This window comes from Corvus brachyrhynchos, unplaced genomic scaffold, assembly GCF_000691975.1.
Source record: "Corvus brachyrhynchos isolate BGI_N302 unplaced genomic scaffold, ASM69197v1 scaffold97, whole genome shotgun sequence".
NCBI lineage: Eukaryota > Metazoa > Chordata > Aves > Passeriformes > Corvidae > Corvus > Corvus brachyrhynchos.
Window position 1 is genome coordinate 5,764,926 of NW_008239758.1, and position 27,801 is coordinate 5,792,726.

Consider the following 27,801-nt stretch of genomic DNA (forward strand, 5'->3'; position numbering starts at 1 on the left):
CCCTTGTTTATGTGCATGTGTATAGCTCTGAGTTGTATAGCTGGGCTGAGAGATGTAGCCTTGGAATTATCTACTTGCCAGTCAGTGATATGACCTTTTGAAGAACAGAATTTAAGATTATGATTGGGGAAATATGGAAGTGTCAACAGGGGTTTGGAGTCAGAGGAGGAATGGATTTTATATACTATATATTGGAATTTAATGAGGTCTGCTTCAGCTCTTGCTATACAATGCATGGTGACCCACTTTATTAGGAGAGCTTTTTTTTTTTTATTTATGGGTCATATACAGTTCCTAATTAAGTAGGTTAATTATATGGCTCCTTTATATTACAAAAGAAAGTGGAGATGGCACGACTAGCTCTTGCAGTGATCTTTTTTGATCAAAAAATGGTGTTCTGCATGACAGCTCCCAGAGGCGTGGGTGGGGAGAGGGGATCGCCCTGCAGCCCTGAGCACTCACCTCGCTCTTCTCTGCCTCAGCAAACTCAGCTTCTGTCCCGAGCACTTGGCCTGGGCTGTGCAGGGAGTTGTCCTTTCTGAAACCACTCTGGAGAGACCATGACCCCATCCTGACCCAGTGCTACACCCACAGTGCCTCTGATGCTGCCCAAACCTGGTCTGCAGCACTGGACAGGTCCCTCCTCAGAGTTTCTTTGAAAGCATCAGAAGGGGAAGATGCTGAGGGCTCTGGTTCCAGGTAAAAAGTGCTGCAGCCTGTGAGGGCTCTGAGCAGAATGGCTCCCTGTAGCTAAACTGTCCTTGAAAGAAGTTTCTTTAACCTTTCCCTTCCCAGCCTGGCAGTGGCTGAACTCCCGCAGCATCCCCGGGTTATCTGTTCCAGTGCTCAACCAGCCGTACCGTGAGGCATCAGGGAGAACATTCAAACTCTAATCTCCCTCAGTGCAATTTAAACCTATTATTTCTTGTTTTATCCCCAATGGACGTGGAGAACAGCTATTACATTTCTCTTTGCTGCAACCTTTTACATATTTGAAGGCTGTTATCACGTGTCCCTTCAGTCTCCTCTCAACTCAAAGCATAATTCTTTCAGTTTTCCCTTAGAGGTCATGTTTTCTTCACCTTCAACTGCTTTTATTGCTTTGCAGAGGTTACTGTGATGCCAAGCTTGAGATTTTGTTGTTTCTTCACCTGTTGGCCTTGGGGCATTCATTCTGTTGTGGATGTGTGAGAAGTGACCATTATCTTCTCTAATCTATGGTCATTTATACAATACCCTATATTCCTGAGCCTGTTTTATCATAAAGTATAGCTCTTAGGCTTGATAAATAATTTCCCACTACGATATGATTGTGTAAACAGGGGTCCCTAAGCTATGTATTACTATTATTATTTGGTTTATTTTTCATGAGTAACAAGCTGTCTGTATAACACTGTGAATGAACCAGGCAATTCACAGACATGGACTGAAAGCCATATCCTGTTCACAGAGCTTCCAGAAAAACAGGGAGGTGAAGGTAAACACCAAGCCAAACTCCAGTTTAGCCAGAGGGAACAGCACTGAACAGAGAATGAGAGATTTTCCGAAAAGCAGAGATTTTGGGGGAATCTGGAGGAGTGTTTACAGAGATGATATTATCAGGGCGGATGCAAAGTAAGAAGAGTTGGAACATTGCTGGGATGGATGGAGTGTAGCCTGACTGGGAGGCTGGGGGAGAACAGAGGGTGGAGAATGGTGGTGTTTGAGGGAGGTGTCTTTCTCGGGAAAGAGGATTTGGCTGTAGAGGGGATGTGGGAGGGAAGGGAGAACAGAATTGCTGCTTGTGACGTTTCCAAAAGTAACATTTCCAAGCTGCTTCACTGCTCTTTGGTGAACATCAGATGAATTTGATCCTGATTTCCTGGTCGTTGTGGCTGACTCTCCCACTGGTATTGTGAAGGGGCAGGTTGGCTGTGGCTGCAGTGCTGGGCTGGAGCAGTGGCTGCTTCTTCATTCAGGGGTAGCCCTGGGCAGCCCTAATATCTCCCCAGCCTTTCCCCACAGGGAAAAGGAGTGATGGGTGCCTCCATCAGTGCTGCTGGTATTGCTTCCTTGTCAGGAAAAATGCGTGGGGTTAACATGGAAAAGAGCTCAGCTTTGTCCTTGCAGACAGTGTGGATGCTGCTGGCTGGTGAGAGCCCTGCTTGGAGGGAAGGAGAGCCATGGGAGAGCCTTTCAGAGTACAGATGTGGCAGGTTCAGGGCTCAGAATGGACATAGTCTTCCTAAAGTTTTAACAAATAGACCCTTTTTATAGTTAATATCCACAGTGTGTTTGTCCATAACACAGGCTGAGTTATTCACAGAAGCAGCTACTGCATCACTGTTCTGAAAAACTCTGAAATATTTTGTATAATGTTTTAAAATCACAGATTATGAATTACTCCAAGCTACTCTTTGTCTCTTTTTATACATTTTTACTGTAAAAAACTGTCTTCTTTTCTATCTCTCTCTGCACATTTCTTTGTCAAATGGAAGGTAAACCTAAATCTCTAAAATCTGTACTCTCTTTTTTTTTTGTGCTTCATTTTTTTCCCTTTAACCTTACCTGGAAAGTGCACTGGTGAAACCGGTGAGAATTCTTCCAAATAAAACCATTCATCAGCATTATACATCTGAAAACTCAACCTCTTTGCCTACTTAAAAGCAAAAAAAATATATGCTATTGCCAAGATAGATTTAAAAAATTGAAGTCTAGGTAGCTGCTTTATTTCCAGGAATTGCTAATGGCAGAGTATATTTTGAGTAAGAGCAATAGTCACACCTATAAAAGTGATTGGTGGCTCTTTGATGCCCATGATGTTTCTAAAGTTTGTCTCAGGCTTGCACAGTGAGTCCAGCACTCGTTTGCATCTCAGAGTGACAACAGAGGGGCCATGGGCTTAGAGGCAACTGGATCTCAGCAGTGACCAGCCAGAAGAGATGGGAATGAGAGAATTAAAGTGATAAAGCACCATGACTGTGGCTGTAGGAATTAATGTTGTCCAGATTTATGCTGCCCCACCACACCCAAAAAGGCCACAACCTAATAGGAGAAACTTGGAGAAGTCCTCAACTGAAAATTGCCTTTAATCAAATTATATCCTCTGGAGGATATTGGGGTGAATTATATGTTCTAAGCCATGCCAGATCAGTGCCTACAATCATCAGAAATGTTTTGGAAAGCTGGGAGGATAGTGCAGTGCATCCATTGTAAGTGTTCGTTAGGACTCTTGAGAATGTGATTTATTTTAGTTTTTTTCAAGACCTGGAAGTACAGTTGGAGGCAGTAAACTGTCCCTGGGTTACTGCAAGGGTAGAATATGCTTAACATGTTGTGCTCTCTCTGTGGTGCCCCTGCCTTGGCAGTTCTTGGGGTTTCCCACTTTTGCAGAGATGGGAAGGGGTTGAGATGGAGAATCAGAGTTCAGCTCTGAGGCTCGTGAGGGTTGTTAGGTCTTGTAAGTGGAAAAACGGCAGCATTGACTTGAGGTGGATGACTCACTCAGACGATGAGTCCATTCATAGGGAATGTTCACTGGGGAATGGGAATGCAGCTGTTGATCAGCTGAGATGTGGTTACCTCTTGCCTCAAAGATCTTGGATAAGCTTGGGGCATGAAACTAAGTGAAGAAAGTCCTCCAAAGAGGTAAACCACAGAAAAAACCCTACCTGTGGAGGGTAAAGAAGGTCAGAGTCTGGGTCTGTTTATTGTCAGGGCAATGGCCACGAGAACATTGGCTAATAGATGCTTGCTGTGCTTATTTTCACAAGTACCCAACCTCCTGGATTGTGCCCTGCTCTTTTAGATGTAGCCATGTCCTTTTAACTGGCCTGTGCTAGAGGGACACATCTGTGTGCCCTAAAAATGGGCAGGTGCTGTGCAAGCAAGAACAGCAAGGTTAAAATGCTGGCAGGGCTTTGTGAGTCCCTGAGACCCCTGTGCTCAGCAGGGTGTGTGTCAGCCTGGTGTATGTACCATGGCTGGTTACATCCTTTGCTCCTTGTCACAAAGGTGTCATTTCTGCTCTCAGAATAGAGGGCAACAAAACCTTCCTTCACATAGCAACACAGAATGGTTTGGGTTGGGAGAGACCTTAAAGATCAGCTAGCCCAATCTCCCTGCCATGGACAGGGACACCTTCCATGGTAGCAGTCTGCTCAAAGCCTCATCCAAGCTGACTGACATTCACCGGAGAGGCCTTTCACATCCCCTTGCCTGACGAGGAGCCGTCCTTTGGAGCAACACCTTGGCTTCTAAAGGAAAGCAGTGAGCCCTCAATAGCCTCTCTCGCTGCTTCTCTGCAAGGGAGATCTTTATGGTCTTCTTTCAGATTATTTACACCACTCTATACCAGTTGATGTTTTCATGATTTTTTTTTTTTTGAAATGCAGAGTTCTCCCCTTCCCACCACAGCTGGGCTGGCCAGCAGTGCAGGGTGTGGCTGAAGGAACGTGCACACCATGCAAACCCCAGTCCTCCTGCTTTGCCTGCAAAGAATTGACATTGTGAGGGAGTAAAAGTCATTCGAACTAAAATTGCCCATTTGCTTTCTGTGTTTGGAGAAATACACTGTGTGTAGTCCCAACAGAGGCATCTTACATCAAAAGCTGAATTTTGCCTTTGCACCTCAAGAGCTGGAAAGTCACACGGGCCCAGGGAGTAACATTAAAAAAGCCAGAACCTGCCAGAAGAAATTCACAATAAAGGGGGAGACCCTTTTTCCTTGTGACTAAAACACCTGTCACAGCTGCCAAGACTCTACTAATTACACAATAACTTTATTATATCCCACTTGGAAGAACAAACAATACTTGAAGCTCCAAAAATGAGCAGCCTTTATACTAAATTATTGCAGGCAGAATGGCTGCATGGAGCTGATGTTCACCTCGTCCTCCCAGCAGCTCTGGAGAGTAAAATGGCTTGAAGACTCCCTTCTTTGTTGCTAGTGCTACATAATAAAGTAATTGTGCAATTAGAAGCAGATTACTGGTGGGAGATGAGCATTTTTAATGCAATGTAGGTAAAAGGCTGGCTTCTCTGAATAGGTTCAAAGCCTAAGTGCAGCATCTCCCCTCCTTCTTACTTGACCTTCTGGTAGTACCTGGAAAAAAGGAGTGTCACTAGTTGAGTGTGGATCTCCTTCCCATGTTAAAATATTAAAAAGATCTTGTGGAAGATTTCACTGTGGTCCCTACCTTGTCCAACACCAATGCAGCAAGAATGGCTGCAGCAGCTATTAGAGGGTCTAAAACCAAAATAAAACATAAGGGATAGGAGCCTTCCATTGTTCCCATCTTGCATGCCTGACTACTTTGCTTCATTTTCTTGCCTGTCTAAAGGTGCTGCGACTTTTGGGGGTCAGGAGGGTAAGGGGAAGATGCTGCCATTTGTGGTGGTGGTGGTGGGAGTGAGCTTGAGCTAAGCAGGATCTGCTCCAGTACATTGTGGGTCCCTGTAGGCATCATCCTGACTGAAGGGTTCAGTGAGTGTGCCCAGGTGAAGCTGCAGGAGGCGAAGAAGATGAGCAACATACTGGGCAACAGAAATGTCACAAATATGGATTTGAGGTGAACTCACTCGTTGGGGGTGATGTTTCTTCAGTCTAAGCCTGGTTATGATTTCTGCCGAGCTTGTGATGCCAGGGTATACAGGCACTGCAGCAGCTGCTCTCTCATGGCAGCCCTAGGAGAGGACTTTGTGCATGGCTCACCTCTGATGTGGTGTCACCTGTAGCTGCTTAACCCTTCAGGATTGTTAGTGTGGTACCTCAAAGCCAGGAAGGAAAACTTGAGATGCCTTCCCTACCCTGTGAGCTGCCCAGAGAAACTAAGCTTGGGGATGGGACAACAGGCAGGAGTGCTAGGACAGGCATCCTGTCCAGGGGCTGGTGCTGATCCACTGCCAACCTGCAGCATTCCAGGTTGCTCCCCTTTCCTGTGCTGTCCCTGACGGGTGTGTGTGCTGTTTGCAGGTCCCGTGGCAGTGATCAGCGGAGAGGAGGATTCAGCCAGTCCGCTCCACCACATCAACCATGGCATCACGACACCCTCATCCCTGGACGCTGGCCCAGACACGGTGGTGATCGGCATGACCCGCATCCCCGTCATCGAGAACCCCCAGTACTTCTGGCAAGGTCACAACTGCCACAAGCCAGACACGTGTGAGTGCCCGATCCGGCCGGAGCCCCCCACCAGGGCCGAGGGATGGGCTGGGGGGATGGGGGAAGGAGGGCGAGGAGGAAGAGGTTAAGAGGATGAGGAAGAAGAGAAGGAGGTTTTTGAGGAGAGTGGGTGTTGGTATGGTCCAGAAACCAAAGTGAATTTCAGGTCTCAGAAATCACAACATACATGTAGATGCTTCCAGAAAAGACTTTCCACTCTCACCTTCACCTCCCTTCACCCTCCCTCCGCCACCCACCCGTCACCTTCCCCCCCTGCCTGAAAGTGCCATTCCAAGCCGGGCTCTTCCTCGTCAGCTCCAAGCATGAGGTCCCAGGTGTGAGCAAGAGTCCCCTGGGAGCATGGGGATGGATGTGACCCCTGCTTGGCTGGGGAAAGGACCTGCCTCCCCTTCCTCCTCCAGCAGTTTCCCAGTCATGGGGCTGCCTCTTTGGCTCCCCAAAGGGCCAGGGAGAAGCTCAGGATACATGGGCATAGGTGTGGCAGGTGCCTGGAACTATCTTTGTCTCCAAGAGTTTTAGATGCTGGATGTCTTGTTTTTATGGGCTTCTGTAAAGCTTTTGCATCTTTCCTGCATAAATCTGGGTTGTGAACTGGGCTCATTAGACTAGCAGGAGGTGATCAAGTGGCCCTCTCCACTTTGTGTTTCTAAATTCTGAGCATAAAAGAAAAGTGCTGTGTAAAAGGATGCTTTTCTGGGAGTCCTGCACCACTTCCCACACGAGTGGTGGGATGCAGCCTTCCCCAGCATGCGGCTCACAGGCGGTAGCTGAGCTCTCCCAGGCCTCTTACCAGCTCTGAGATGCAAGCTGAGCAATGCAGGAGGTTTGGGTAACGTTCCTCTCTTGCTATTGCACATCCTTTTGGTGTGTATTTGTTCCAGGTAGAACTGGAAAAACAAAAATCCTGCAAAATGAAAGGTGAAAAACCCTCAGCTTGGGCTATCTCTGTGGCCCAGTCAGAAGCAGGGAGTGCTTTGCTGAAGTCACCTCTGCTCTTCCTTTGGCTGCTGCTGACTCATGGGTGCAGGAGGCAGAACTCGGCCCCTGGAAGCAGGGAGAAGGCCCATCTCCCAGCCTGCGGGAAGCCATGTGGCATCACATGCTCAGCAGGAGCACGCTGCTCCTGGCCTCCACTCCTCTGTCAGCAGAAAGGGAGCTGCAGCTGCTGCTCCCAGGAGGTATTCCTCAGGCAGCCCCCACTGTGCACCCTCATGGGTCCTGCTGGCTTGTGCCCAAGCCCTGATCACCATCCTTCACTTGCCAGAGCAATGGGATGTACCCAAAGAACGTGCCTGGCTTTCCCCTTGGTTTTCATTTTAATGTGCTAAATTTGGTCTGTTTGTAGAGAGGGGAGGAGGAGGGCGGTGATTAGGCAGGAGTGGAGAAGCTGAATGTAGCGTGGTTTTTCTGTGCTGTTAATTATATATTTTACATTTCTTATAGCACCTCATCTCAAAATGATTTACAAACTCTGATGGCTTGGGAGGGAGGGCTCCCCCGCTTCACTTTTTTTTTCCTTTCCCTCCTGTGCTGTCTCAAATCTCTTTAATCTGTACGCCGACCATTGCAAGACGTGGGTGCTGTTGAGGCTGTGCAGCAGCAGAGCTTAAATCTCAAAGGATTAAGTTTTGCTCTGAGCCTTTGCCCTGTGGGACTTGTCAGAGCTGGGTGGGTTGCAGGGGAAGTCACTCGCTACAGGACTTGACCTCAGAGCTTCACAGGGCTGTTTGAGTAGGATCTGAAGCATTCACAGAGATGCTTAGGGTGGCATCTGGAGGCGCTTCTCCTGTGAAAGGTGCCACAGGAGGGAATGCTCCAGGCTTTCCAGGACTACAAGGCAGTGGGGCTGAAGCCAAACCCCACAACACTGGTACTTCCTTTGGGGGATAAGAGGCAAACCACAGCTGGATGCTTGCAGGTCAAAAACCCTAATTTTTTTAGATGCCTTTGTCACTCATGGGGCAAAACCCAGTCCTTGACTCCTCAGGCAGAGTTGAATTTGGTGTGTGTTTTGTATTTTAGTCCCCAGGCCTTAACTTGGTCAAAACTTCTGACTTCACTGGTGGCTTTGCTTGAGGCTGGAAAGTTTGAAAGTTTCATAATTCACCTTTTAAATTAACCATGCTTTGGGGAGATTTTGCTGTAAGGGGTTTGTTTGATCTGATGTGCTCTACTCAACATAAGCCTGCGCTGGAGAATATTTGTTGCTCCTGTTCTCCCCATGGTTGTCATGCTGGAGGGTTTTTCTCTCCCTGTGTGCAGAGCTTGGACACAAACACTTCTCCATTTGCTGCCACTTTTAAAGAGAGCTTCTCTGGGCTGGGAGTGCCTCAATGCCCAGCTGAACCTGTACAGATGCAAACTCCTGCCACCCCCTCCCCCAGAGCCGCTGCGCAGCTGTGAGCAAAGGTGCTCTGTGACACCCAGCATCTCTCCTTTGCACTGAGTTGTTGCTAGAGCAACATCTTCAGCAAGTGTTTTCCCTCTCCACCACGAAGCTTTTCTGCTTTCTCTTTTCATCCCTGTGCTCTTGGATGCTGCCTGCGTTGAGGATGTGCCGGTGCCCATTGCCATGCTGCAACGAGGGGAGCAAACTCTGTATGCTTAATGCAGTATTAATAGTGCATTGATGTGATATAGATTTCTGTCACCCTCCATACTAGCAAGCATCACTTATCACGCACGGATGACGGATGTTTATTCCCAGCCACTTAGCTCTGCATAATGGAATCGCAGCTGAAATATGGAGAGCAGCTCCCTGCCTGCGGAGCTGGAGGCCTCTTGCTCCCACTGTGCCGTGCTGTCCCATGGGATCTTCTTGTTAACGTGTCCTCAAGGAGACAGAGACGTGCTCTTCACTGGGAATGTGCTGTCCTGGTACTGTTGGGGTGAAGGGCACAGGAGCCAGCCCTCACTTCTGGCTTTCTGGGATTTTTGCAGTTCTCTTACCCTCTTTCTGCTACTGCCTGACTTAGTGCAGAAGGTGGGACAAGCTTGACTCAGGATTCTCTTTCCTTTCCTGGATGAGGGGCTCTTGAAGAGCCATGGAAGACACCAGCACCACCCTGCTTCCTCATGTTGAAGCATTTAGTTTTTGAGAAGATGCTCCCCCATCTGTGTGCTGTAGCTCCGTGCTGTGCTGGGCAGCACTGGGTTTGCATCCTGTCCTTGGTTCAGCTGTCCTTGGCCCTACTTGGAGGGTTAAGGAAAGAGTTTGGCAATGTGGACAGTCCAACCACCAGTGGATTTCAGAAGAATAGGCTAAAACTGCCTTTTTCTCCTGATCTTGTGCACATGGAAGAGAAACCAAGTGCTTATCTGCTTGGCAAACATCAGCAGGAGGAGCAACAGGTTGTGATGAGTTTGCACTTCTATATCTGGAAATAAACAGATCAGAGAAGAAGAATGGGACTTGTGGCAAGCACGGTGGGCAGAGAAAGCGATGAGGGTGAGAGTTTAGGATTACATAACATCAGCCCATGGTCAGAGATTTTGGTAATGCAAAACATGATCCAGTCTACCCACATTTGTGGCAAGAAGGTGGCTGTGTGTCCTTCTGGGCAGGCTTGGCACTAACTGCAGCTTCTTACCTTATCTCCCTCTCTTGAAGTTCAGGAGATTTGAATTCCCAAAATTCAAGTTTTGTAATTATGAGTGGATGGAAATTCCTGTGGTGAAATATTGGTAATGTTTCAGAAGAAACATTTTGGAAGGTTGTTTTTCTTTAATAATAACAATTAAATAGTAATTAATTCTAAGCACAATGCATCAGATGCAGATTAGTTCTTGGATCTGATCTCTCGAGCTTTACTCAAATGCCACAGCACAGTTTTGGAGTTGTTCAGTTCCCTTGTATTTCTCCTCTAACAAAACAGGTCTTCTGCAGAACAACAGAAATCGATGAAAAAAATCCAAACTCTGATGGAGAAAATTGCTCTGGGGGGCAGATCCCCACCTGCATCCCAGCAGTGGATGCTCAGTTGTAAAAAGCATTGTGAAGCTGGACTTTTGGGGCAAATTCTTTGATTTTGGGGGAGATTTTTGCCAGCCTCGACTGGAGCTGGCTGTGTTTTCCAGGACTGGCGCAGTCTGGGGACTGGGATGCATTCTCCACACGGGTGGAGCAGGCGTCCTTTCGTAGAGTCCTAATGAGGGTTTTTTTCAACCTCATTTATTACAGGCTGCCCTGACATAATTACATATTCGAAGTTAGTAATTACATGTATTCATGCTAATTAAGTAATTAGATATAATTACACTAACTGTAAATACATGGTAATCGGCTAAAAAGAAGTACTTCAGAAAAAAACAAGGCAAATCACACAATAAAAGCACCATCAGCACTCTTTCACTCAGTACCCTGCCTTTATCTTGGATTTCAGTGCAGCTTAAAAGGAACATCATGGTCATTTCAAAAATCATATTTCTTAACAAATAGATTTTCTTACCTCTGCTTTCAATAGATCTCAAAAACTAAAATGAAAAGGATATTTACCACTAACTGTTAATTTTTTTTGTTTGCCTAGTGTGTTTTGCTCATCCTGGGCATGGGAAGATAAAAAGTATGCAGCATTTCTATTTTGGGTCAGTTCATGGTCCCATCTTTGCCAAAAACAGCAACAACATAAAACTAAAGCCATAAGTGCTTGTAGTTTTATTTGCCTAAAAAAGAAAACTGAACTAGTTACACAGTTTGTAGTGGAAAAGAAACTTTCCTTTTTTTTTTTTTTTTTTCCCCAGGGATGAGAGAATTTGTCAAATATTCTTTCCATGTAATATAAATGTGGAGTGCAGGGTGAAGTGACAGCAGCACTCTGCTTCCCCATTCCCAGCCTGGGGCAAGGCTCTACAGGTTTCAGTCCCTCCCACAGAGCTCTGCTGTTTCTCCAAACTATTCTTTTCCTCTTGTCTCCTCTAAAATGAAGCCCCCAGGCTCTTCTCCAGCAGGACCCAGCTCCCATTACTCTTCTGAAGTAGGCACTTGTGGGTGAAGACTCTTCTGCACTGGAGCTCTCATGGTCTTGCATTCTTGTCTGTCTCACTCAGCTCACGTGAGATATTTTAAGGGTTTTAACGAGAACCTGTGAGTAGCTGTTTACTCATTCATGTGTGTTTTGCTACTTTGTGCTGTGTCTCCTCACTGTTTGTAGCAAAGCATGGGCTTGTGGCTGGGGACTGTGGAAGAGCCCTGACCTCAGAGCTCAGCTGCCAACAGGTGAAGGCATTGGGGGTCTCTGCAATGACCTTCTGCCTCCAAATTTTCCTCCCGTCTGGTTTGCTGTTGGCTCTCATAGAAACTGCTCTGAGCTCCAAGGGTTGATGTGAACATCCTGCAAAAGATCTGGATGTTGAAGAAGCCTCGTGAGCTCTGGCTGGCTGTTCCCAGAGCAGATATTGTAGGTATCTGAAAATATGTGTGAGCAACCAAAATTACTGCCTCTGTCCCCCACTGGAGAGAACTGAACTTCCCTTGTGCCTAGAGACACCTTCTTGTCCCCTTGCGCAGGCTGCAGCATCTGACCAGCAGGAGACATACCATGGACAGTGGGACTTGGGGAAACCTTCCCAGCTCTCGGTTTTCCTACCTGTGGCTGTTTTTTGCTCTGCATAATTTTTTCCATCCCTGAAAGAGCAAGTGGAAGATATATCCACATTTTCCAGAAGCCCAACTTACCTTTGCAGAAGTGGAGTGCCCATCCCACCTATTGCACCTGCACTTTGAGTTTCAGTCTCACACTTCAGACCTTCCTGCTGTGATGGTGCTACACCAATGGGGTTTTTTCAGGATGTCTTGGAAAGGCTGGCAAGATCCATTGCCTGTACCTTACCCCTCAGCCAGCTCTGGAGATGTTGTCTGTGTGGTTGTACCATGAGGAAGAAAAGCAGCATGGCTCTGCCTGGTCCCTGCCTGCTTTAGGAGGAGCTGCTGGAGCCGGGAATGCAGCCCTGCTTGCTCCACACGGGATGGGCACCCGACTTGGTTTGAACACAAGCCCATCACCTCCTGCTGCTGTTGGGATTTTCGATGCATTCTCTGTTGCTTTAACGTGTGTTTACTGGAGATATTTGTAGCAACACCCAGGATCAAAGGGGGACTAGCAGGCTGCAGCCCCGGCGTGGGCAGTGACGCTGGCAGTGCAGCTGAGTGATGATACGTTGGTTCCTGGTGGTGAAGATCCATGAGGAAGAGAAACCCTTAAATCAAGAAGAACGTGGCTTTGGGCTCTTAATGGTGACTGGCCTGCAGAGAGGCTGCTCTGGTGGTGGAAATACTGCTGGATACAGACATCAAGGGGTTGACAGGGAAGTATTTTCTCCTACGAAACTCTGCTTTCTCCTCTGCCTAAAAGCCTCTCCACTGGACTGTTTAATCCTGATGTCTGTGGGGCCAGCAAGCAGGGTTGGCTTGCTTAGGGCGATTTCAGGAAGGGAGCTTGTGATGTGTGAACTGTCAAGAAGTTAACAAGCCAGATGAGAGGAGGTCCTGACCTGTTTTCCTACTGGATTTGGAGTGGCTCTAGCAGAGCAGGCTGCTCTTTTTGCCTGGCAGCCTCATCCCTGCATTAATTGGGTTGGACCGGAGTGCACAAGAATGCAGCGTCTCATGGAGGATGTGTATGTACCCCCTGATATTCCACCTTGCATCCAGGCCCCTGCTCATCTCATAAAGGGGCTCACACCTCCCAGTCCTCTTGCAGCATTCCCAGGCCTCCACACACCCTCCACTGTCCTTACGTGGGTGGGCATGCATTCCCCACCCACTGACCCATGGTCTGGCACGAGTCCAGCCTCATTGTGGCAGGGTGAGAGGAGTGGGACACAATAGGGGTAAAAAACCAGGTTTACATTCCCTGTGTTACCAGCTGTGTGCCTAGGTATTGGTGCTTCTCCCTATCCATTTGTGCTTGTTGTGTGCTTAAACCTGAAGGAGGTGTCTGTGCCAGAGAGAGCAGGGCTCTGTTCACCAGCCAGCACTCCTCATGGGTGTGGTTTCATCCCTGCAAGACAAGAGGTAGCAACACAGTGCTCGACCTGAGGCTTTTGCAGACTCAGGCAGCCCTGGTATCAAGAGCGTCCTCCTAATGGCTCGTCGATTGTGTGAATTTTGCTGTGGGTTGCTGTAAAAATAGCTGGTGTATGTATGTGTGCATGGGCAGAGTGGTGGTATTGATTTTTTTTGGCCCTCATTTAAACATTTGTCTCATTTTTGAATGAGTTTTTTGTGACTCATAATGCTTGGCTGTTGGGAAAGTGTCTGGAAGCTGGGGTACCTCTGCACTTCTGGGATAAAGGAGATGTGCCTGTGGTACCTGGCCATGGGGTACACAGAAGACACCAGAGTTTGCAAGGATATTGTGTTGTGACTTTTTAGTCTCCCCAGCTTGTTTTTCAGGTTTAAAATCTCTCAGAAGCACGTTTAAAATCTCTCAGAAGCAGATCATTGTGATCAGACAGGAGATGTCTTACTGGTTTGGAGATTGCAGGCTCTCATTGTTTGTTCATTGTCTGGTTAAATTGTGATTCCTAATTAAAAAGAGCTGCTATTGTTTAGGAGTTGGAGCAGTTTTGCATGACTGCACACACAGCAAGTGTTATTATTATTAGTGGGGCTGCCCTGTGGGACAAGAAGTACAGCCCAGAATGTAGCAGAGAATCTGCACATCAGTAAAGGTTAAAAAAACCCCAAACCTGTGCTTAGTGCTGGTTTTGGGCTAAACAGCCCAAAACAGCCCATTTGGTCCTGAAAGCTGGGGAAAGATCCATGTAAAAAATTATTCTGCCTAAGGAGTTGCTTGTGTGAAAGGAGGCTTTTGTTTCCCAGCCTTGTGTGGTGGCTGGCTCTGAGGAGATGGGGCAGGCAGACAGAGCTGGCTCCCAGCAGCACAGGGCAGGTGGAGCAGAGCATGATAGCTTCTCATAACAAAAATGCAGAAATTGTCATTTTTGATTGCTGGACACTTCCAGTGCACCTCAACATCCTGCTGTCTGTCTTGCTCTTGTTGGTGGGTGCAGACAGGGAGTGGGGTCCATGGGATGAAGGAAGGTGCTGCTGCTCATGGAAGCACCACTTCTGCTGGTGTGCTCCCAAAGCCCTGACCTGAGGCAGCTGTTTTTCACCACGGTTAAGAGTAAAGCACTGGCCTTGTTGAACAAGATGCGATTTGCTGAAGTGAACATACCCATTGGAGAACTCAGCAAACCCATTTCCATGTGCAGCTGGTGTAAGATTTGTATGCAAGTGTCTTGAGGTGAAAAGTACATTGGATTCACAGCATGTGAGGATTGCTCTCAATGCCTGGGCTTGTCTCCCATTAAAGCAGGGTTTATTGCATAATCCGTTTTTAGATTCCTGCACACTCATTCCTGAACACACTGCAAGTTACCCACGTGCTGAGCCTTGCTTGGATCTGTTCAAGCCCTCTCTCCCTGCCCTTCCCTGGATAGATCTGTTTAAGAGATGGGAACAAACCGAGACCCAGTGAAAGCACGAACATTTCTGTGAGTACTGCAGCAAGGATCAGGCTGTCCTGCTGTCTGCAGCCAAGTGTGGTCAACATGGGATGCAGTACTCAAATTAAGTGATGATTTACAGTTTCATGTAGACTCAGCTTTTTCTGATGTTCGCTCCAAGTTCCTTTGCTGATGCTGCAGCAGCACCTGAAGTTTTTTGTCACAGCTGTGGGTCTGTAAAAATGTCACACCTTTCTTTCAGCCCTAATAACCTATTTTTCCTCACTGAATCATAGTACTGAGTCTGAAGGTTACTATACCTACCTATTTTTATGTATAAATCTCATATATATGTTTGATCTATTTAAATGCACTGGTTTATAATGTATGGACACCTGTTCTTATCTTACTAGTACATTTTAACAGGTTTTACATCAACCTTCCCTGTCCAACCACCATACTCCTTTTTTTCCCTTTGTGAGATAAAAGGGACCTTTTCCTTTGCCCTGCAAACATCTCTTAAATTCAGGACAAGCAGTTTCTCTGGCTCCCATAAGTGTGACAGGAGACAGCAAAGTCTCCTAAGTATACATGGCAAACTGCAATTAGAAGAAAACACTGGAACAAAGTTACTTCAGTCCCTGTCTCCCTTCCCCCAGCCCTTCTCACCCCTCCACCTCCCTCTTGTGGGATTAAGCAAAGATAATCCTCAGATGAGCAAGATCTTTGGGAAACCAAAGAGCCAAGGGAGGAGAAAGAAAAATCCTTTGCACTCAACACTAATAAGGAAATTATAGGCATCCTACATTATGAATTGGATGAATTTTTAATGGTTAGAAATGCAGCTGATTTATAATGCATCCATCCTGGACTGCAGGGCCTGTCGCCAGCTAATAAATAAATCACAGGCCCTTTGTATTAAAAGTATCAGTCATTTTACATCTCTGCACTGTAATTGATGAGGAGCGTTGAGCAAGGGAGGTGGTGGCCATCAGGTGTGGGCAAGAGCAAGGACCTTGTGTTTCAAGCTGTACCTGACAGCTTGATATGCCAGGAAGTTGCAGCCCAGTCTTCAAGTCTTCTCTGAGACAGGGTGCAGCTTCTGCTCCATCCCATTGCTCACAGTCCAGAACCAGAGAAATAAAGAACTTAGCTGGGGCTGCTCGATTTTGAAAGGTCATTTTAAGCCCAGCTTAGGGCCCTGTTTAACATGTCTTATGCTCTAGAACAAATGAGTCACCCTGGACAGCAGGAGTGGCTCCATCTGAGGTGGCTGCCCAAAGGTTCCTTCCTACACGTGGAATGAGGCAGGAGGCTCTGGGTCTGCCTTGTGTGAGACTCCTGGTGTAGGGTGGGGGGATTGTGCCGTCTGTTCTCTTGCCAGTCCCTGCTATTGGCACAGTCAGGGTGAGACGAGCTCAGAGTCAGGGATCAGCGTGGATTCATACAAATCCCACCACAAATGTTCACACTGAGGCTGCGTTAAAAATAAATTCTGGGCAAATCCCAGAGATGGGGTGGGGTGGGACTGTTCTGCTCTCGTGCCAGATCCCAGCAGAGCCCAAATGTCAGGGGAACCTTACTGAGAGCACAGCAGGCAGCTGATTATTTGAGGGATGGGGTATATTTTATCCTCTTCTTAATGAGGAGAAGTAACCTGGCACGTCGTATCTCCACTATTTCCTGGAAAGAGGCATTTTTCCTTCCAGCCCATCAAGGGGCTGCCAAGCATCTTCTTCGCCATTTTATGGATGAGGAGTGGCAGCTGGAAAGACATCAATTTGCTCAAGGTCACGCCAGGTTGCTGACAGCTAGCAGCCTGGCCCGTGTTCAGCCCACAGGACCATGTTGCATGTTTGTGAGTCCCCACCTGAAATCCTTTCACAGTTGATCTTTTGGAGTCAGGGGTTTAGATGGATAAACACATTCTTGGAGCTGTCAGCTGCATGTTATGATCCCAGAAAATGGCAATTCTGAACTTTTCCAGATAGCTTAGATGAAATTCTTCCTTTCCACCTTCATGGGGGGCATGCTACAGTCTTAATATGTTCTGCTTTGCTCTCTTGACTACTTCTGAAGAGACCTCTCCCTGCAGGTCTCACTCCACCTAGGCACGGCCTCCTGGCCTGCTTCACTGGAGTGTGTTGGAACCTGAGTGCTGGGCTCAGAGGAAGAGCAGTCATTTTTCAACTTGGCTTTAGTTCCTGGCTGCAGGAATTAGGCAGGGAGGCTGGGATATGAGCCTGGCTGCCCAAGGAAAGCACTGCTCTCTAAGATGCAGACTTTCATCTTGACCTGGAGGAAGGAAACGCTTATTGCCTTATTTATTACATTTCCCCACAGCAGTGTAAATACCATATCCATGATAGATATAGATCTTATGAATAATATAGAGATTTGAACTAAGTAATTGCTGTGCTTTTTTAATACAAGAGATCCTTGGTGTCGAGTAGTATTAATGATCTGTCTTGACATGGGCTCTGTGGAGGGTGATTGCAAACCCCAGTTCCGTGAGAATTTGAGAAATTGGGGGAGAAATCCTAATGTGTGTTCATCCCCTCTGTTCCCTGTGGGACACTTCAGAATGAGTATCCTGTCTGCTGATTTTTTCTCAGCTTTCCCTAGACCCTCTGAGGACAGGAAGGCTAAGTGGGTTTTGGGAAAACAAATCCGTTTTGTAGGCAGGCTGGGCTGGGCTGTCAGAGGAGGCAACTTTCAGAGGAAATGTAATACAAAGATCCTAGCAGCTCCCCGTGGTCACTAACAGTTCTCCAGACATTTCTGGAAGAACAAAATGATTACTTACAGTGAAATAGCTAAATTCAGGCAGAGGTAGTGATATTTTATGTGTCTGCTGATCTGAACCTTGTCTCTTCTCTGTAGCTTTAATATGAAGCTCTCCTTTCCACTTGCTCTCTGAAACCCTTGTGCAGCCTTGCTGCTGTGTGCTGCTAAACAGGTGGCTATGTTATTATGAGAAATTCTCAATAAAGTCCACTCTTTAATGCCTGAGAATCTTTGGGGATGAATTGAAGATATTAAGAAGTATTGAGATTTTATACCTCTTTTGCAGTGACACTGTGGGGGAAAGGATAAGGGGATAGCAATCACAGGATGTGGTGTGGGTCACTTTGTGCCTTGTGTCACTGGTGGCAGGGAGCTGGCAGCCCCACTGGTTGGTCCTTCTTGCTCCCTGCTGTAGAGATGTTGGTGTTACAGCTGCAGAGTTCCAAGGCCTCTTTAAATTAATGGAACTGTCTGAGAAGGCTATGAATGCCTTTTCAATTTATTTTTTTCCCCCCCAAACATAGCACCTCAAGTCTGAGTCAGGCTGTTAACCTTTTTCATTCCTCTGTTTCTAGCCACGTCCTGCTTTAAGGTTATTTCTATCCTTCTTCCACCATCACCCTTTTAACAGGAATGAGGGCAGGTGAGACCTGTGGACACAGTAGCCCATGTTCTCACCTTGTCAGTCCAGGAGGAGCAGGTCTTGCTGACCTCTGTGGGCTGTTTATTGCAGGGACTGTGGGCTCAGGTGTTGCTTTGCTACAGGAATGGTAGCTCATTAACACTCTGTGCCCCGCAGACAACTTTTATTGATCATCAGCTGCTTAATCAAAAACTCTATCACAGTTTGTTTCGATTATTTTTTCCATCTCTTCATCTCTGGAGAATTGGTTTAGCCAAAGCTAATGTACTCATTAAGCAGTTGGGAAACTATTGCTACAGACTGCTATGTAAATCAAGGGTTTAGGAATGTTTGTGTCCTCCTTCCCACATATAACAGGATGAATATATTGGGTGCATATGCCTCTGCTTGATGCAGTGAAACAGACACAAAGGGAGTTTGGCTGAACTGGGTTTTGACCAGTCTGGGGTGGCAGAACTCACCTCCCAGGTCACACAGAGCCCAGGCTCCACATCTACATCCTCAGTGTCCTGGTACAGTGAGGAACAGCACTGCTGCTGTACCTGGTCCTGTATCTAAACAGATCTGAGCGCCCCTGAAGTCAGCACCTCGGGTATGTTCTTGGGCCACAGCTGGAAACTCTGCGAGCAGTGGCTTTGCTCTTTTGAAAACTGTCAGAGCTCTGGGGAGGGGGTGAAAGGAAGCTGTGAAGCAAGTGGCAGAATTATTTCCTAACTTCTGCCATGTCTTTAATGACCAGCTCTGAGAAGTGTCTGGCCAGTCTGAGTGGGGACACAGGAAAGACTTGGGAGGGAAACCCTGAGACAGGAGTGGTGCTTGTTGTGCCACTCCAAAGTGATTTCTTACCCTGGTTATGATGGATGTCCTGATATGATTCATTTTCCTCTTGCCTTTTAATGTTTACTGAATAAAATCATTCTCCTTGATCCTATACCCTATCAGGGCTACATACTCCATGCTGGCTATGGTGTTGCAATGACCTAATTTGATTGCAGAGGGTCGTGTCCTGTATAATGTTGTCTCATTTTCTCAGTAGTCGATACAAACTCAATTTTATTTTCTTTGAAAAGAAGGGAAGAGGAGGCAGGAGCCTGGCATCCACAGCCAAGCTTAAACCTGCAGCACTTACCTTGTTGCCTGGCTGTAATGGCCCATGTAGTTCAGCTTGGATGGGACCCGCAGGCTTGTTTTATTTATTAATTTTCCTGATGGTGCTGAAGGGGAGAAAGGATGGAGGCTGCAGCAGAGAAGGGCCCTCATTTGTAGGTGCTGGCACCACTGATTAGCCTCAAGGAGTCATTAATCCAACAGGCTGGATGCTCTCTTGGTGGAGCTTATCTCAGGAGGGGAGGGTTAGCTGTGCCTTCCTGTGGGCCCTGGGTGAGTGTTCAGCTTTCTCCTTTTGTCTCCAATTAGATGCTCGGTCCTTTGTACCACTGTGCTTCACCTACCTCAGAGACCCTTCACCTGCCTTCCGCCTCCGTAATTTATGAGTGGCTCAGAGGGGAGAAGGAGGGTCTGGTCTCAATTTGTGTGGCTCATTTGCATGTGAAATAAGCACATCCCTTCAGCAGAGCTGCCAGCAGTCTCCCTGGACCTGCTGCTCTCATTCAGCGTGGCTTTGACAGCTCCAAGGCTGTGGCTCGGTGAGCGGGGCTTGCTCATAAACTGGAAGTGTCACTGTGTTTTTGCAGAGCTCGTCCAGAAAATGGTGTTTTTCAGCAGCTCATAAAGGAGGTGTCAGCCTGGGATTTGGTCTGTGGAAAAAGAACCTGCTTTTGCAAACTGCAGAGTGCACAAGCTCTCAGCTCTGGCTCCAGGGCCATCGCTGCTGGCTGGGATTGCTGCTGGGGCAAATTATTCAGCTGATGGTTTCATTGCTAATTTCCTCATGGGTCCTGGACTCTCTAACTCTCTTCTCAGGGTATTCCTCTTTCTCAGCTCCGTCTTTTCCTGCCCTGTTGGGCTTTCAGTGGGCTTTCGATTGAAAATGGATCTGTTGTGGTGACAGAGGAGGAGTCAGAGAGGTACTGGCAGGCAAAATGCATGTAGGGGTTGGATGAATAAGTCAACAGGTGTGTCACCAAACAGGTTTTGTTGTCTTGATCCAAGGATTTAGTGGGAAGGAGCTAGGCATGGGAGTGGCAGTGGACTCTGTGGATGGGCAAGGACCAAGGGAATAGAATCGTAAGTCTTGAGGACAGGAAGAGAGAGAAGAGACAGGACATTGGTCACTCATGTGATCCTCCTTGGAAGAATAGCAGGTTCCATGAACCAAGCACAAATCTAGGCCTGATTTCTTCTCCATTTCAAAATATTTAATCAGAGAATCAAATATAAAGTTTCTTTAAGAAGAAGCTGGCACACAGCAGCTGGCTGAGTGTTGCAATCAATGTATCCGCTGTGGAATGTTTCCTGCAGAAATATTACATCCTCTCTCATTTACTTGATGATCTTTGGGGTGAATCAATCAAAAGATGCTGCACACAAATAGTTCAGCCTGTGATCCTGTGGGTGTCCATTACAGAGGTATTTGCTCCATGCTAATGGACCTGTTGATTAAGAAAAAATCACCAGTTTTTAAATAGAGAGCTGTTGCTTGATGGCAATTGTTAGCATTGGTTTTTCTGCCTTCCCACCTCCCCAGCACAGCTCTCATTCTGTGATAATGCAGATGACTGCAACAAAACCCAGGTCTGCACTGCTGGGGAGAAGAGACTCACACCTCACCCCAGCAGTTGTCTGAGGAGAGCCTTGTCTTAGAGGCTGGGAAGGGCAGAGACTTTTCTGTACTCAGCGGGTGATTTCACCACACTGTGTCTTGTTCTGTTAATTGTGTTTCTGCACCCATCTGCCTTGGCATGTGATGTCCTGTTGGACTTCAGGTATATCTGAAGAAGATATTCCCCTGAAATTCCCATCAGGCCAAGGCTCAGCAGCTCCTTGAGGAGTCTGAGTGGGCTGTACACTAGCTGAGTGCATGCGAGTTTTTATTTGTGTCTGTAAAGCTTATAGTTTGTTGGAGCAATAGTGTTAATTTTGCTTCTCTACAACATGGACATTTGTCAAGTCTGGGACATTGGGTGAAAAAGTGCCCATGTTGCAATGTTAAGTGTTGCTTTTCTGATGGTAGCATGGCAAGAACCCCAGCTGGAATTTTAAGCATAAGAAGATCAGGATGATGCTTACTGCATAGATAGATGTCCTTACCTTTGATAGACAAACCTGAGCGGACCCAACCCTGTGATGACTGAAGCTATGCAACCAAGAGAGCAGCATATTTAACACTGCCAGAGCTCTGGTGGGGCACCAGGAACACATCTCAGGACAGACCAGTGTCCTGAGCTGTGTGACACAGCTCACTGCAGAGGCAGTCACGCAGCAGGGCTGAGCAGCCCAAAAGGACCAGGCTTGTGGCCGTGGGCTGTGTTCAGCCTCATGCTGGTAGTTGCCAGCAGCTGTTCTGCTTTCTGGGAAGCATGTTGGGATCCTTCCTGCTCAGCTGGAGGCTGTGGGAGCATTTGGTCCTCTCCCAGGCTGCCTGGTGCAAAGCAGCTGCTGCTCACTTTGGCGGGCCAAGCGTCGCTTCAGGCTCTACTGCAGAGGGGACCAACCCCCCCGTGTCACTTGTTTATCTCTGTCGTTTATTGCTACAAACCAACTCACCCAGAGCCGTCCTTCCCACAGCTGGTGGGAGTCAAAGTGCCGAGGCTGTTAGTGGATTAGGGCAGCAGAGTGAAAACCATTTGGCGTTCCTATCCTGATTCTTCTGGGTGCCTTTAATTAGCATGATTGCTCAGCACGGATTTTGCCATGTTCTTTAGCTCCTCTGGTTAGGATAATTATTCCCTCAGCTCCTTTTGTTCCAATTCCTGATCGCTTACAAAGTCTCCCGTTAAAAGCCATTAAATCCGTAATGTGAGAGTAAATGTTCAGCAGCGTGGTGCTCTCAGCCCCACACGTGTGAGCTCGAGCTCTCGGCCCCTCTCCCGCACTCCTCTGCTCCCTGCCACGTGCTCCGTGCTGCGGCATCACTCTCTGCTTCCCTCTCACACGCTTCCCCCCTGGCCATCCCACGTGTCCCACACGCACCAGGTTGTGTGCACACTCCCCCTGCTTTCTGCTGGCACTTTTGGCATCACTCAGCTTGGTCTCCTCCGTGCACAGGCTGGTTTTGACTGTGAGGTTGGATGCTGGGCTGGGCACTGTGATCTCTCACATTTAGTTGCATGTGCAAATATGGAGGTGCCATTAGAAGTGTATGTTCTTGCATGTTTTTGCCGTGGTGTGGGGAGTTCTCGCTTCAAGGAACAGCTAAAATTGAGGGGGAGATGTCCTAGCTGTGGTGGAAGGCAGGACTTTTGATGATAGATGATGCAGAACTGAAAAGACTAATTTTTCTTATTTTTTAAGTAAAGCTGGTTTTCTCAAGCATAAAAACATCCACTGGAGAGAAAATGGGTTTTGGATAGGCGTGTTCCCAGGAATTTCCATGTTGCAGTGCCTCCCCATCTGGAGGCCTGTGGGCTCAGCCCCTTCACTGCCCCTCATCCCAGCTGATGTTTGATCAGCACATGCCAATGGCTTGACTGGGGCAGACACACGAAGGCTTACACAGACTGATGTGGTGTGAAATAAGATTGGGCTCAAGTGCTTTAAATGCCTTGCACATTTAGGTGAGTTGATGTGAGAGGGAGAAGGGAGAGAAGGAGACTTATTTGCAGACCCAGAACGAAACTGGAGCAGAGAAGGGTCTGGCAGACGTGTGGTTTGTTAAACTTGGAGCTGATTGCTGGAGCAAAAATTCACAGCTAGACCATTTGCTGGAAAAAGCCTGTCAGAAAGGACTCTTGGTCCTTCCTCCTTCCTTTGAATGATGACCCCTAATCAACAGTAGTCACACATTTTGGGCTTAGATCTTGAGTTGCTGTCCTGCTGTGCTCTGCCAGACCTTCCCCACTCTGCAAAGCTCACCTTCTGCTCTGGGGTAGAGTGAGGGTTTCCTTGCACAGCAGCAGCCCCCCACGGGGCTCCTCACTCACCTGATCTGTGCTTTGCTGGCTGCAAGGAGCTTCCCAGGCATTTCATACATTCTCTTGCAAAAATGTGCCATGTTTCATGTGTGTTTGGTGGGAGCAAAGCCCCTTCTCCTGCAGGACGAAGGCCACCCCAAATGCCTGACACTCACTTGGTTGGCACTACCCAAACAGTCCCACAGGAGCTCTGTAGTATCAGCACAAACCCATGTTTTTCTGTCTTCCCCTGGGAGAGCACAGCCTTCCCTGTGCCATGGGGTGTGTGTTTTAGAGCTTGTGAAATACTGGAAGATACCAAGATGTGGTCTCAAAACAAAATCTGGAGCAGGGAGCTCTCCCTTGGGAAGTGTAATAACACCCTTTGGCATATTTTGGTGCAGAAGGCAACTTTGAGAATCATCTACTGGGGCAATTATCAAGAGCTGAAGAGCTGTGGTGGCAGCTTTGTTTCCAAAGCAATCAGCAGAGTAGGAGCACTGGAGAGACACAGATGAAGAACAATAATTCCAGACAACGCAGCATCCAAACAGCTTAAAAAAAAATCAACAAAACCTTGTTCCTCAAAACTCCCTGCTGCTCTTGCTGTGTTTTAGCCCTCAGCTCTTCCTGTTCCCATTTACAACTCCTCTGTAGTGCTCAGTGCCTCCTTGCCTGCTGAGATCTCCTGCGCTCCTCAGTTTCCATCCTCGGTTTGTAAACTCCACAAAATCGTGTTTTCCCACAGGATGTTCTTCCTGACACTTCAGACTCAGGCTTGTACAGCTCCTGGGCTTCCTGGAGGGCAACTCTGGCCTTTCTAGATGACATAAGGTGTTGCTGGAGCAGATGGCAAAGAAACTTGAACAAGCAAGGATTTATTCTGGGCCTTGATCAGCTCCTCCCATCCTCTGAAGAGCAGGAGAACATCCCTGGCACTGCCTGGGCTAGGAAGGTCCCAGCTGCAGGCTGCAGCAGTTGTGTGCAATCCTATCCACCATCTGTGCCTCTTCTTGGTGTCTGTTGTCATATCCCAGCCCTCTGGCTTTACTGAGCACTTCTGTCCCCTTCTAGAGCCCAGAGCTCCTGCAGAGGATGGGAGTCTTGGAGCTGGGGTTATTCCCTGTTGGATGTTCAGCACTGTCATTGGTTCCTTTGGAGACCTTGGAGAGAACGTGGTCCTGCTTTGTGCCACCGTTTTGCTGCCTGTGTAATAAATATAACAGCTCCTTCCTCCCCAGGGAATGAGAGAGGCATAAGAAATTAATGTTTATGAAGCACTTTCCAGCTGAAAAGAAGTTTGAAACAGAGCTGCTGCTGTTCTTACTCAGGGGCTTCCTTTCCTGGTTGGCTCTTTGATGTGGTGATCTGTGGTACTGGTGGATCAGCTGTACCATAATTGGAATTAATCAGCAATTAAGGAACACGAGCCCAACCAGATTCTTTCCCAGTGAATATTCATTTCTGGGCACATTAGTCAATGGTTTCAATAACTCTGTAAAATGCTTAGGGTAACTATTGCTATCTGAAGCAGATGGGGAACAGAGGCAGTGTCCCAGGGACACGGATACCTGTCAGGTAAAGTGGGAAAAAGAAACTCTTGCAGCATTGTGCATGGTGCTTAAATTGGCAGCACTCCGAGGCCTGACTTGAGGAAAAAAAGTTAAAAATTGACAAAAGAATGTATTTGAAAACCAAAGTGATGAAAATGATGTATTACTTGCTAGGATGGGATCTTTCATGCTGGGTCCCTTAGGCTTTGTGGAGTGCAGAGGCAGCAAGAGTGCACGGTGGTGAGAACTGGGGACTTGTGGAGGCAGGGAGACAGGGATTTTTTCCTCCCAGCGATGAGAATGGTAGAGGAGAAGGCTCCTGGATGTGTCAGTGCAAGCACAAGCAGAGGCAGGGCAGCAGCTGGATAATGCCCACGATGTCAGCTACCACCAAGTTTGCAAACGCCTTCCTGCAGCTTGTTCTCATGGCTGACCTATAACCCCCAAGAGTTTTGCCACGTGTCTTTGCATGGCCGTGGGTATTTCAGTGGACAAAAGAGCCATTCTACTCGCTCAGGGACCTTCTCTGTGACCCAGTACCACTTAAATGAAGCAGAGACTAAGCTCTGCGTGTCATGGGTGAGACTGCTGGGTGCCCAGCATTTCCCCCTTCCCCGGTCCTCTTACAAGTCATTTCACATACTCTGGCTTCAATCTAACAAAAACAAAACCGATGAGGCCCAACTGATCTGGCTGCTTTCCATCATGCAGTGGGCCTCTGAGTGGCTTTAAATAGCTGCACCTCCGTGCAGGCTGGAGAAAAAGCACTGGCTGTGCCTCTGGACAAGACGGTAGCTTTGGCTCAAATCACAGGCCATCTCAGACCTGAAAATAGCCTTTTTTTTTCTTGTCATCCTTGGTATTAAATAGATTTTTTTTTTCCTTCTTATTTTTCATTTTATACCCTGTTAAGTGCTTTCTTACTTTGGGGCTTTTCCTAAGGGGGATCGGTGGGGAATCTTGGAGCTCTGCCTCCTGAGCTATCAGGCTACATCATTTAGTACCTTGGAACTACTCCATCCATGAAAGAGTTCCAGAGAAAACAAACTTGTGATCCTGGCTAATATGGACACGGCCTACGTTAGTGGTGGCAGCAGTGGAAACACGACGGTTACTGGAACTCCTCCGACCAAAGGTTTAATGAATCTTACAAAGCCTTCAAGAGTTCACCCCATGGAAAGCTGTGAACGCTGCCCTTTTCTCAAGGAAAAGCTGTTTGGTGGTTGAGTGCCTGCAGAATTCTCCTACCCCTTCCTCTGCTCTAGCCAAACATTAGAGAAATTTATGTGGAAATGGGATCTTCTGGATCCATCTGCTTCTGCTTTTCTCTTGCTCTCGGCCCATCTCTTCCTTTCGCTGCCCTCAAAAACACTTGCAATGCTGCGATCCTCTGCTTGCAATTTTGGGCTGTTGACAAGCGCAAGAAGATGGTACAAGCTGTAGCTAGAGCTCCATCTAGCACATTCCCAAGAGGTTTCCTGTGACGTCATATCTCATTGATTAAAGTGGGAGACTCTTATGACAGAGGTTTAACCATGGAAAATGAAAACAGATACAAGGTGAGCTGCTGTGGAGGGGAATAAGGACCCTGTTTCCATGAAAACAAATAATTATAAGTATTTCTGTAGCTCTCAGAGCCTTTCTAATCTAAGAAGGGGTGTTATCTACTTGAAGATCTTCTTGAGGTCTGTGTTATCAGTGTGAAATTCATCTGTGGACTGAATTTTCTTGCGGTTCTCCATTGTGATCCACACTGTTGTACTGGTGTAAATGAGAGGAGGTCTAGGCTCTTTGACTTGTCCTTGCATAGTAGAGGAGATGATGTGCTTATCTGCAGCTGAGAGCATCAGAGAGAACCTCACAGTGTGTTTCTGCTGAGGTTCCATGACCTGCTTTGTTGTGGCAAGCGAGGCCTTCGGCTGGGTTGCATCTCACCCTGTTACATGCTGTGAGGAGAAGGAAAAAAAGAAGGTTTTGTCTCCTAGCCTAGCAGATGAACCCATCCATGACAGGAAACCCGGGCTGTTGTGTTGCTTCCCCCTCAGATATAGGCACAGCAGTGCTGATTCGACTAGAGGGATGGCTATTTCCTTTGCTCAGGGTGTGGGCCAGGCTTGATGGTTTTCATGCTTTCTTTGATGCTATTCATGCTTCATATCTGTGCATAGAGAAAGATAAAATGTACACTGTTGTTGGAGTCTCCTACTGCTTTTCCTTTCTATCATAAATTCTGCTGTAACACAGAAGAGAGCTCAAAGCTCCGTTGCCTAATGTGAGCTGCATGGATAGCAGAGTTATGTTTGGCCAGCTTGTTGCCCTTAATTTGCTATTTTTGTTTAACCCATTTTTGCCGGGCGTTATGCGGCATCCCGTTGCTTTTCTCATCCGTTCCCACAGCAGTTTATATTGCTGTTTCAGAAGCAGTTTCCACCCCTGTGTTTCGGAACAGGTCTGCACCCCTCCCGCTGTGGCAGATAGGGGTACTGTGAGGAGTAGTGCATCATTTTCTGCGTCATTCCCTCGCCTCCCCATGTCACAATCCCTGCTGCTCCTCTCAGGTGATGTGGAGCAGCCTCAGGTCTCCGAAGCCTGCTTGATCTGAGTAGTGACAATTTTGCCAGAAGGCAAACAGGGAAGGAAAGCTGAAATTATCTTGTTTTTTCTCCTTAGTCTTGCTCTCTCAGTGGAGGAAGTGTGCTCCTGGCAGGGCACTGTCCATAGGCTGGATTGGTACGGGCATGGGGCAGAGTGGCCAAAACCCACTAGCCAGGGTGTTGGGAAACACAAGACAGCTCTGGAGGACTAAGTGGATGGCCGGGGTTGAGGACAAAAACTGATTGCATGGTTTGGTTGCTTTCAATTTTCTTGTCCTTTCATTGCCATATCCATCCAGCCTGCTTAGAGAAATGCCCCATCTGCTCCCTCCATCTCAAGCTGTTAGAGCTGCACAGAAAATACGAGCTCATTCCTCCTTCCCTGTTCTCCAACACTCTCCATACATTTATTCCACTACCATGCTATGACTATTAGTAGAGACAGTATTATGTTTTAATTTAAAAAGTGATGTCACTAGAACTGGGAGAAGCAAAAAGTCTAGTATGTCAGACCCTTCCCCTTCCCAATTTTGTAGTTCTTTGGAGATGGTTTTGATTTCAATCTACAGGGTGGGGATTTTGACCTCCTTACTCTTTT

The 27,801-nt window shown here is 47.4% G+C and overlaps 1 protein-coding gene across 4 annotated transcripts in view; it reads left to right on the plus strand.

Moving 5' to 3' along the window:
* The window catches only part of NTRK3 (neurotrophic receptor tyrosine kinase 3), a 205,778-nt gene that overhangs the window by 108,927 nt on the left and 69,050 nt on the right, over window positions 1-27,801 (plus strand). For all 4 annotated transcript variants that reach the window (XM_008640094.1, XM_008640097.2, XM_017742674.1 and 1 more), the window contains one exon: window positions 5,954-6,142. In XM_008640094.1, the coding sequence (XP_008638316.1) occupies window positions 5,954-6,142 (189 nt within the window). The remainder of the gene's footprint in view (window positions 1-5,953; window positions 6,143-27,801) is intronic.